General features: G+C 35.7%; 1 protein-coding gene and 1 non-coding gene across 3 annotated transcripts; one reads left to right on the plus strand and one right to left on the minus strand.

The window, feature by feature from the left end:
* Positions 1-5,761: 5,761 nt before the first annotated feature.
* Positions 5,762-5,843, plus strand: trnas-gcu (transfer RNA serine (anticodon GCU)). The gene has a single exon. It is a non-coding gene; the product is annotated as a tRNA-Ser (tRNA).
* Positions 5,844-6,886: 1,043 nt separating this feature from the next.
* tcof1 (treacle ribosome biogenesis factor 1) lies at positions 6,887-11,190 on the minus strand. Of its 2 annotated transcripts, none has more exons than XM_052575235.1 (8): positions 10,948-11,190; positions 10,364-10,419; positions 10,249-10,265; positions 9,266-9,324; positions 9,040-9,175; positions 7,535-8,971; positions 7,331-7,431; positions 6,887-7,047 (listed from the first exon to the last, which is right to left on the minus strand). In XM_052575235.1, exons 1-8 carry the CDS (start codon positions 11,062-11,064, stop codon positions 6,982-6,984), a joined length of 1,989 nt encoding a protein of 662 aa, XP_052431195.1. In that variant the 5' UTR covers positions 11,065-11,190; the 3' UTR covers positions 6,887-6,981. The 2 variants fall into 2 exon arrangements, with proteins under 2 accessions (XP_052431195.1, XP_052431194.1); XM_052575234.1 differs by having other exon boundaries at positions 9,266-9,327.
* Positions 11,191-11,939: the final 749 nt, after the last annotated feature.

Consider the following 11,939-nt stretch of genomic DNA (forward strand, 5'->3'; position numbering starts at 1 on the left):
ACACTTAAAAAAAAAAAAACTGCTATTTTACGGAATTTTACAGTTTTTTCACGTAATTTTGAAATACAGTTTAAAAATTTGAATGAAAGAAATAGACTGTAAATTTAATTTTCCTATGTAAAATCACATGAAAAACATGTCAATGTGCATAATGCGCTATATGTATGTTTATGTGTACGTGCAGTATGTGTGTGTGTGTATGTGTGTTTTTATATATAAATTGTGTGTGTTTGTGTGTGTGTGTGTGTGTGGCATTAATAATATAATGCCATATTTTTTAATAGATTAAAAATACAATTCAGAAAATTCTGAATTTAGAAACCGATTCATTAGGACCAGCGCTTAAAGTGACGCGTGATTTGAAATGATTTTAGTAACGTCATGTTCATCGGCACTTCTCCCTCTTCAAGCACTGGTTATTACACTTGTATAATGAAATTCACTTAACTATTTTATTTTGTCTGCATGTTTTACTCTTTTACTTCCAGATAGAGCCTCACTGATGGTCTGGAATATTGTTACAGTCAGTATTTAATCACTTTTTAATACATTATTTCTGTTGGTTACCCTTTATATCTGTCTATCGGTCAAGCAAATATTAAAAATATTAAAAGTGTTTCAGAAAGCTGGTGACTAAAACCACTGACCAGTTAAAATTGTGAATGAAAAAACAATGTCTGCAGTGTGTCATCTGAGAATTCATATAACCTTGTAATCTTGTAATCTACGCCTAGGGAAAAAAGTTTCACAACTTCTGTTTCATGACAGTTTTAGTCACCTTTCTATAATTAAAGCACTGCAATTGAAGCTTATAGGGATTATTGATAGACTCACTGATAGGGATGAACAAGTGACACAGATAAGGTTCAGAACTATAGATATAATACATTTATCAATATATTTCTTTTTATTTTTGTAGATTTCCTAAAATTTCACATTTACATGCTTTTTTTTTCTCCTTACAGATAGGTTTAGTGAGCGGCTTAAACCAAGGTCAACATGAAAGGGTGAGTTGCACAATGCAAAGATCGTCATATATTACACTTGTAATAGTGGTGGTGTTTCTTTGAAAACTCACAATTCACAGCATCAAGGGCTACACAGAAATAATCTATTAGATTGTGGCTGGCAGTTTGCACTTACGGTTCAGAAATTACGATGCATTTAAAAGTCATGTTGACCGTCATCATTGCCAGTTATCTTCTGTGTCACAGGCAGGGACCTTTTCATGTCAAGTTACTAGCTGTCAGAAACATAATTGTGTATGGTATGTTTGAATATATTTAAAGGAAAATTAGTTTCTCACAGTGTAACTCGTCCCCTTGGAATTATAAGGTTCTATCTGCGTTCTGAGTAGTTTTGAGATATTGAGCTTTAAAGTTTTTGTGTTCCATAGACTTCTGTAGATAGAACCGTCTTGTTTTTTCAATAAAAAATCCCAAAATGTACACAACTTAAAATAAAACATCACATAATGTAAATACATTGTCACCGAATAAGAATATGTGAATAACTCAGTTTTGACAATAATGTCAGATAGAACCTTATAATTCCAAGGGGACGAACTGATCTTTTCTTTTTCTTATGCATGACAACAGGAAGTTCCCCCTTTGACCGCAGAGAACTTTGTTTTCTGTTGACCAAGTCATAGTTAACGGCCACATCACCATCCTCTGCAACGCTCTGAAGCTGATGTTTGCTTCATACTACTGCTTGAACATTTCATACCCAGGAAACCAAGGAGAAACGCAAGAGATTGTGCAAAGGTAAAAACATACACTCACTCTCACACGTATCACACGCGGGTTCTCACACACAGTCACTTACACCTATTCAACACACACTGACTTACGCATCCTTACATACACTCATTCTAACACACACACTCTCACACACATACAGTCACACACACACCCACACATGCCTACACACACACACATTCTCACGCACGCATCCTCACACACACACATTCTTATATAAACATCCACACACTTTAACATAGACAGTTACACATGTATCCTCACACACACTCTCTCACACACACACTCTCTCACACGCATCTTCACACACACAGTTAAGCACTTTCACATACTCTTTCAAATGCATCCGTACACTCACACACTCTCACATACACATTCTCTCACAAACACAAACACTCTCACACACACATCCTGATACAAACATCCAAACACTCTCACATAGACAGTCACACATGCATCCTCACACACACTCTCACACACACTAACACACTCTCACGCGCATCCCCACACACGCTTCTAGGGCGACATGATTAATCACACGCGCTGTCTCGTCAGTAAAGCCGGTCCTGTGATTAGTAGTAAATAGGGCTGTCACTTTTGGTTCGAAAATCGATTGCACACTCGATCAAACCAACCAAAAATAGTTTCGAAAATGAAAATATGGAATCGATTTTAACCAAATATGCACACTATTAATTTTAAAATAATTAAACCATAAAAAAATAGATGTAACAAAACTCACAAACAAGCAGAAAAAGAAAATAAAGAATTCCGAAAGTGCAGTATGTGTTGCGAAAGCTAGACAGAAAAAAACAGCAATTTGAAAATTCGAAATTTGAAAGCGACCTCTGTGCGTTCACACCAAACGCGAATAGTGTCTGGCGCGAATGATTTCAATGTTAAGTCAATGTAAAGACGCGTTTATGCGCGTCTGGAGGTCTCGCGGCGCGGTAGACGTGAATTCGCCTCATTCACGCATCTAATTACAGGAGATTCTGAGTTATGAAAAGGACCATTGCAAGCTGACAGCGATCGGCTTTGTGGTGGAAAATTGGCAATAATACCCCCACCTTGCGCAGCTGTGGCCTACCTGAGTGTCCTGGGACATCAGTGCGGTCGGAGCGCGTCTTCTCAACAGCTGGACATAAAAAAGCTCTGCTCTGCACCCCAAAATGTTGATCGACTTGTTTTCCTGTCCAAAAAATTTGTAATGGTCCTAGCCTTTTGGTGCATTTCCTTATGCAAAAACACACATGGCCTGTTCTCAAGTCCATTTAAAGTTTAATTTTTTTGAACAGTTGTTTGAAATGGATTTAATCATTATTTAAAATAATCTTGGAGATTTTTGAATTGCCTAAATAATAAATGCAGCCGGGTTGAAGCCTGCAGTGATGTTTTTCTTTTGTTATCTCTTACGAAAGGAAAATATATTTACCAATATATTTCTTAAAATATATTTTGATATGTTGTAATATATTATTTTCCCTTTTTATTTTCTAATATTTTATATATTTGAATACATTTAATAATATATTGATGATACATATATTATATAATATATTGCAAAATATACAAACGATTGCTGCTTTCAATATATTGCAATATATTGGAAAAAATAAATATATATAAGAATATATGCCTAATATATTACATGATATTTTCCAATATACTGCAGTATATTTTTGTTTCATAAGGGATGGCAGCCGTCCCCTCTGCATATATATTTTTTCGAGAATGTTGCACTTTTGTTGCTGTTCTGCACGAAACTTCATGCCAATAAATAAGAAATATTGCTGACTTGTGCCTTTCCAGCGCTTTCTTTACGTTCGTCCGTTATTTGACGTTGAAAAAGGAAAAACGTTTTTTTTTTAGACTTGGAAAATGAACACTTATGTCTTAAAAATCGAAAATAATTTTTTCACAAAAGTGACTGCCCTAGTAGTAAACATCCATCACCTGTTTTCAAATCGAGCAACATTTAATACACAGAGCTGTAGTTTACTGACAAGCTACCCAGTATCCTGTTCATAATCGAATGGGATTCATCTGCAAACACATCTGACAACCGCATGTGATTAATCGTGCAGCCCTACATGCATCCTCAAACTCTTATCCTCACACAACACACTCTCTTACATTCACAACCTTCTCAGTCTGTCTCACACAACTACCTCTCACATACTTCTTCACAACATCCACCACAAGCATGCCCTTTGCAAGATCTTATTGTTCTGCTTTTATTTTCTATATATTCACAGCATATGTTACAGTCCATGTTTTATTACTAAAGTTTTTTTTTTTTTATTCAACAGATGCCTTTTTAAGATGAAACCCGAGAAGGGATCGAAAGTGGAGAAGACCACATCCAGAAAGAAATCGTCAGTCAGTCCAAAGGTTCTTTCACTGATTAACAAGATTGCGGACTATGAAAGGATGGAGTAAAACTTTGAGTGTCAGATCTTCCTATATTGCCTAGCAGAAATTCTTGACAGTGTCACAGACTTAAAATACTTGCTGATTATTTGCTTTCATGGTTGAATTTTTTTTTGTTTATGCATCATCTGTTTTCGAGATGAATTGTTGCAGTTTTGAACAATTCTTTTATTGTGTGTTGTTTCAGTTTTATATATATATATATATATATATATATATATATATATATATATATATATATATATATATATATATAAATATAAATATATATATAATATGTTGCAGTTATGAGCAAACTGAATTGGTTTGTTGTTGCAGTTGTGATCTAATTGAAACTTTTGAACTTATTTTTTAATTGGAATATTGTTGCAGTTATGATCATTTGTAATAATGTTTTCTATACTATTGCAGTTATGGACAAATTATTGGAATATTGTTGCAGTTGTGCTATAATCTTTATACTGGTATATTGTTGCAGTTTTGGACAAAAAATATTAGTAAATTGCAGTCCTGAACAAACTATTGGTATATTCTTGCAGATCGGTCAATAAATTATTAAAACACATTTTCGCACTTACGGCTGATTATTTGAATTAAAGCTCAGTGTTCTCAGTGTTAAAACTTTATGATAATTTAATGTTTTTTTTTTCCTTAACTTTCCACAATATTTATGTAAAACATCTTTTCAAACATTAAAAGCTGAAGAAAATACAGAAAATCTCATGTATAATTACAGCAAAAAAAATTATTTTTGAATTATGGAAAATTACCTCACTTAATGTGCCCATTATATAACGGTATTTTCCCGGCGCCCCAGCTGCAGGAGTTTTACTGTTTTTTTTTTAATGGGATTTTTTTTAGTTTTTTTATGGTGTATAGTAGGTATTTATTCCCACCTCTCTCAAACATGTCGTTTTCTACAAAATCCCTCCTTCTGACAAGCACAGTCTGCTCTGATTGGCCAACTGACTGCCTCAACACTAACTGGTTATTGAAACCACGCCGCCTTTCTCTGCGTGAACATTCGGGTGGCATTACACATAGTGACATAGACATGTGGGTTGTGTTTGAATGAGTTGTTTTAGGGGGGTATGACAGAGTCTTAACTTTGATAAAGAATATCTCTTTGGATTTGAGACTTAAGTCTTTGCAACTTTACAGATCTTATTTATGTACAAAGAGCTTGTAACACTCCAAAAGAGAAAGGAAACATTGAAATCGCATCATATGACCTCTTTAAATTGGGATCATGTCTGAAGTCAGGCTTCCGCTGTCAGTTTTCTCTTGTGTAATGAGGAAACATGCTTTCAGAACTCTTCTGCCAAAAAAAGAAGACTTGAACATCCTACAGCAGGCATCGTCTATAAGGAATAAGGCAACACCGCCACCTGGTGGACATAACGCTTATACATACACAGAGATAATGTTACTTTATAATTATTCAGTGCCAATGTATAAGTATACAGACGTAACGGTAGCAATACAGTGCTGTTTTTATAGAATTAAACAGAATTACGTTCTATTGTGTCCTCAACCTTAAGATGTTCCAGTCGACATAGCGGTGCCGCGACGAGGTGGCCGAGTGGTTAAGGCGATGGACTGCTAATCCATTGTGCTCTGCACGCGTGGGTTCGAATCCCATCCTCGTCGGTTTGTGATTCTTTTTTTTCTGTCTTGAAAAACATTTAGCATCTATTTAGTGTTAATCTACTTTAACACTTCTGTTTATTATGGTAAGACACCACAGGTTTCATAAAATGTTAAATAATATATATTACCTTATTTAATACAGTTAATAACAGGAGAGTTGTGACCTAATGGTTAGAGAGTCGGACTCCCAATCGAAAGGTTGTGAGTTCGAGTCAGGAATTGCCGGGTGCCGCAGCATAAATGGCTGCCCACTGCTCCAGGTGTGTGTTCACAGTGAAAAGTGACGTGACAATCTGCCAAGTATGGTGATTGCCCTACAAAGTTTGGTGTATGTCAATGATGGTGTAGATTTATGACGCAGTAAATGAGTAACATATACTTAAAGTTTGGTATAACATCCTGAAGATGGAAATAGTGTAATAAAATAAGCACTAAAATGTGTATTTGGGATGTTTTCTTTTATTTCAATTTAAAAGGCATCATTAAAGTATTTCACAAATTACAGTATTTTCTGGGAAAATGTGGCTGTTACTTTTTATCTTTTCTGATTAATTGGCAATTTCTAAAATAAATGCAATATATTTTTCACCCAAATGTATATTTTGTTTTAATTCTAGGAAATATGCCAACATATGTATTTATAGCTGACGTGCATTTCTGTGTGAAGAATGAGAGGAGGCCGTTGTAATTTCAACCATCTGATGTCTATTTTGAATCAAAAATGACATATACAACGTGACTTTTTTTTTCTTAATGTGCATACATTTTAACACATTTATAGAATTAAATATTTGATCTTTAAAAAACCTATCATATGACCAAAATGAAAATAAAACAATGTTTTTTTTTCCCTTGGATCTCTTGATTTATAAAAAAAAAAAAAAGTTTTTAAAAGAATACAAAAGGCATAAAATTCATCTTAATCACAGGAAATCCAGTTATCAAAAATAGAAAAAGACAATAATAAAAAAAAAAAACAATACTAAATATTTCTCAAAACGTACCTTCCCATAAAAATACAAAACATAAAAACAGTGACTTACATACATATGAACAAACATGATCCATACAATAAGGACGGAGCATGCATTCAGGTTAAATACTGATTTCAGCCGAGATTGTGAACTGAAGTCTGTTGTTATGTGCTGTTGACTCCATGAGTTTCATCACTACTGAGCCGTTTCTCTTTTGAAGACTTCTTTTTCTGGACAATAAAAGAGCAATGCAAGTAAATTACTTACAGAACAATTCATCTAAATCAGTTGTATTATTATAATTATTATTATTATAAAGGGTTTCCATCGGGTTTTTATAAAGATAAAGACTTTTTAAAACCAAGTAAATACCATTTAAGAAACACAATGAGCCATTGTAGGAACACTTCACTTAAGACCGATCTCCAAGACTTTTCAAAGGAGGAAAACCTGCAAACTTTCTTTTAGAAACTGTGTGCAATTTCAATCATGCAATTCATTCACAAACTCTACCTTTCTGTGCACGACCTCCTCCTCATCTGGAGCAGATACAGGAGGATCATCAGGGATCATCTCCTCGGTGTCTTCATCTCTCTCCTTCTTTTTCTTCTTCTCTGTACGTCATTTCAATGTGCCAGGGAACACAAGCAAACAAAAACTGAAAGAAGCAGTAAAATAAAGCCACAAGCCAGGATATACATGTATTTAATGACTCACTCTTTTTCTTCTGACTCGTTTCTACAGGAACGGATGCTTCTTCTTCTTCTTCTGCTGCTGCTGCTGGTGGTGGTTGAAGAGCATCTGTGTTTTCACTCTCCTTGCTTTTCTTCTTCTCTTTGTCTTTCTTGGTCTTCTTGGGCTCAGGCATGGCCTCCTCCGGTGCTGGGACATCACACGCTTCTTCCCTTTTGTGTTTTCTTTTTTTGGAAGGAGTTTTTAGATCGTGACTACAGGTTTCCTCATTTCCCAGACCATCACCATCTACAGTCTTCGCTTGAGATTTACTACTTTTTAAGGGTGTTTCTGAAGGAGCGTCATTCTGGATCTCCACAGCATCAGCAGCCTTGCTTCTTCTTTTCGTCGAAGAGCTGTTTGTGGAGTCAGACCGCGGGAGATCAGCATCCGATGTGGCTGTTTTGGGCTTCTTACCGGTTGTTTCCTCCTCGGCAGGGTCTTCGGTGCTTTTAACTTTCTTGGCTTTAGCTTTTTTTGATGGCGTTTCAGGCTCAACTGTTTCTGAATGGCTTTTACTTGCCTTAAGTTTGTTCTTTTTAGATGAAGAGAATTCTAGAGAAGCATCGGGTTTCTCCGATGTCGTTTCTTGGTCAATCTCAGAAGGGCCTTGGGTTTTCTTAGCTTTAACCTTCTTTGAAGGAGTCTCATCGGGAACGGGCTTCTTGTTTTTCACTTTTTTTGATGGCGTCTCTGATTGGTCAGAGCTAGCGTCCATCGTAGCGTCAGTTTCTAGCAGCTTGCTAGCAGCTTTCATATTTAAGGGACTATTGTCAGTTTCAACATTACTGCTTTCAGATTGGCTTTTCTTCTTTTTAGCCTTTTTAGACGGATTTTCAATGCTGCTGGTTTCTGAGGTATCAATATCTTTGCAAACACTGGTCTCAGCTTGCTCTGACAAACCATTATCTTTTTTAAAGTGAACTCTTTTAGGAGTCGTATTGGCTTCTGAATCTGTTAAACCAACCTCTTTAGTCCTGGTCAGCGGAGAGGCTGTTTTGCTAGTTTTTAAGAGTCCATTCATTTCATGGTGTGCTTCTGGTGTATCAGATAAGTTCGTGGCTTTAGCCTTTGTTTTTTTAGGGGTCTTAACCACATCAAGACCTGAGATACTACTATTTGTCTTATTCCCAGCCTTTTTGGATGGTGTCTTAACTTCATGAGATTCAGAAAGAGCTACAGAGTCTTTGTCTTTTGACTTTTTTGAAGGAGTCTCAGCTGTGTCAGTTGTTAGGGGAATGTCGTCAGGTTTGGAAGTCGATTTCTTTGCTGGTGTACTGGTCTTTCCCTTCTTGGCTGGGTTTGCCTCTTTTTTAGCTCTCGCCGGCTTCTTTGTCGTCCTTCCCTTTGCTGAAGACTTTGCAGATGAGACCGGAGGGTCTTCCAAGATCGAGAGAACATCCATCTTCACTCGATCAGCATCTGGTTACAACAGACAAACTTCAATAATCACAGTTCATGTTTCTGTATTAATCTCATGTAAATCTCACCTGATAACTGAGAAACCATTTTCCTCCACTTCTCCACATCTAAACTCGAGTCTGAATCAGAATCGTTCCCTGCCAAAGGAGGCACCGACTTTTTTCTTTGCCTCGGTTTTGTCACGGTTTCTTTTTTCTTCTGTTTCTGTGGAGTGGGGTAAGTCATGAATATGTCAGGTGATATATTCATATATTCATAAATATCAAATATTTTGGTCAGTTTTAAATCAAATACCGTTGATTTTTTGGCCAATCCTGAAGTCGTCTTGCTGCTCGCAGACTTTTTTGGATCCACTACTTTCCATACACAAAACAAACAACCAAAAATATAAAAACTTAAAGAAACTGAGGGTTAGTATCATAGTTCAGCTTGATCACAACTCTACTACAAATGTCTAAAATAAAGCTTCAAATTCTTCCTATTTAAAATAAGATTTCTACCAGAAATTAAAATGTATTCAACCTCAGGCGATCCAAGATGTAGATGAGTTTGATTCTTCATCAGAACAGATTTGGTGAAATGTAGCATTACGTCACTAAATGTCTTTACAACTTTACAAATCCATCATGATGTTTTTAACCTCAAACCGTCACTTCTAGCAAAAATATGAATCCATAATCCCTAACAGTGCTTCCTCCATTTAAAAAAAGTAAATTTCCAGTTTTCCTCACATCAAAAATCCCCTACGTATTTGTTTAGAACAGTTTTAAAATGTTTTCACTGTCAAAAGTACTTGATCTGAGCATATTTCTCCCCTGATTCAGGAAAGATTACTTTTTCACTGGAGAAAGCCATAATATGGACAGACGACATGCATTTTAGACAGAGGCGATGGTTGGAAGTCAAAAACATCTCAATAATGGATTTGTTTCTTATAAAGCAGCTTTACATTTCACATAAATTGACGGACTGGAGTCTTGTGGATTATTGTGATGTTTTATCAGCTGTTTGGACTCATTCTGACGGCACCCATTCACCGCAGGGAATTCATTGGTGAGCAAGTGATGTAACGCCAAATCTGTTTCCATGAAGAAACATCTTGGATGAGTAAATTGGTACACAAACTAGGATGTCAGACTCATGGAAGCTCCAGACAAATGTCAGAAAAACACTGCTCAAACACACATAACACAATATAAACACTGAAATGAACTACTCGTTTACCAGCAGAGGGGGCTGTGATAAATAATATTTAGTAAAGTCTCTGATGTACATACCATCTCCATCATCTGAGCTGAACGGGTCACATTGTTAAAAGGAAGAAAAATGAGAAATTAGTTTGAAACCATTTCATTGAAGCCTACAACAAGAGACACACATGCACCGTCTTACCTTCCCCACTTCTTAAAGATGTCGCTCAAGGATGCTTTCACTTCTTCAGTTTCAACCTGTAATTTAAGGCCATATTTAATACAAGCATTACGTGCATTCAGGCAATACAGAGCTCGTCTGACATCAACCTTAATAGAACAAATAAAGCACTGTGAACTGGTGCACAGTTTTATCCGTGCACTAATATCAGTAACCACAGGACAAAGTTCATTAGCACTACATGCACGAGTTTAAAAACATGCTTGTTTCTTCCACTCAAGTCATATTTAACGCATGCATGCAGTTATTGCCAACTACAGAGGTATGAATACAGCTTTAACTAATGTATTATGGTTTATAGACATCTTGTAACGTTAGTGTTGTCACTGATAGGCAGTGATTTCAGTGTGCTCTGGAGTTATAAACACCAAATAAGTTTGTATTGGTAAATGCATCAGATTAGGTTCGACTACACTAATGCAAGCGTTGAAATGCTTTATTTTGAATTCTCTTGACATTTTAAAAAGCCAGGAATAATACAATTTCTTGATCTACAAGCATGCTTTCTCTCGAACACACATGAATATAACGTTACATATCTGCACCTGGGGCGCGTGCTTTCTCAGCACGTTGGCTGCTTTCTTGTAGCCGTTGTCCTTTAAATGGTGATATATTAATTTGATCAGCTCGTCCTGCGAGGCGTCTGTAATATTTGAGTTCATGTTTGGGATGAGGATGAGTTTAAAAAAGGGTGGGCGCGAAACTTAGGAAAAACTTTGCTGCATATTTCTATTTCCGCTACATTCGAGTAGCAGCGACACGCGTTTTCCTTCACTTTGACCCCTGAACTATGCACTAATCACACTGCATCATGGGAAATGTAGTTCTTTAAGTTGCGATCGGTTTCTGTAGCGTATGAGAAATTTTTTTACTGTACGTATATATATGTTATTTTAGTAAAATATGATAAATAAAATACATTTAAATGAATAAATAAATACACACATACATTATGCAATATATATATATATATATATATATATATATATATAAAATTATTATTATTATTATTATTGTTATTATTATTGCTGTCAAACAATTAATTTCGATTAATCACATCCAAAATCAAAGTTTTTGTTTACATATGTGTGTGTACTTTGGTGATATTGCAGGTGGGCCGCCAATTACTATTAAAATAAATAATAATATTGTTAATATATGTAAAAATGTCTGTCATAACATAATAACACCATTTCATATATATATAATTAAATAACAAAAAATAAATATGAAACTGTATAATAAAACAGTAACTGTAATTGAAATGTGCACGATTTCTAAATTGCTTTATAGCATGATTTTCTGCGGCCCCGACCTCCAGCAGTAGGGAGAGTGGGGACAGTTGCAACATGTGGCAGTTGCAACATTGCTGATTTCTCCAATCAGGAATGAGATGGAGTCATGACACTTCTACTGCACATGCTCAATATGCCCTTCCTTCTTTCTGGAAGTTAACAGCTACATGTGAAACTACCTTATGGGAGAACTGAAATTCAAGGCAAAAAAGTAACTTTTTTTACAACTAGATTTTTTGTCA

Source organism: Carassius gibelio, chromosome B14 (genome assembly GCF_023724105.1).
Source record: "Carassius gibelio isolate Cgi1373 ecotype wild population from Czech Republic chromosome B14, carGib1.2-hapl.c, whole genome shotgun sequence".
Lineage (NCBI taxonomy): Eukaryota > Metazoa > Chordata > Actinopteri > Cypriniformes > Cyprinidae > Carassius > Carassius gibelio.

What these genes read in the sequence shown, in the direction of transcription:
- tcof1 (XM_052575234.1), bottom strand. Translation starts at nt 11,064, where the DNA reads ATGAACTCAAATATTACAGACGCCTCGCAGGACGAGCTGATCAAATTA. An exon ending in TGAGAAAGCACGCGCCCCAG is followed by an intron (nt 10,420 to 10,947) that starts GTGCAGATATGT and finishes CTTAAATTACAG; the next exon opens with GTTGAAACTGAAGAAGTGAA. An exon ending in AACGAGTCAGAAGAAAAAGA is followed by an intron (nt 7,432 to 7,534) that starts GTGAGTCATTAA and finishes AATGACGTACAG; the next exon opens with AGAAGAAGAAAAAGAAGGAG.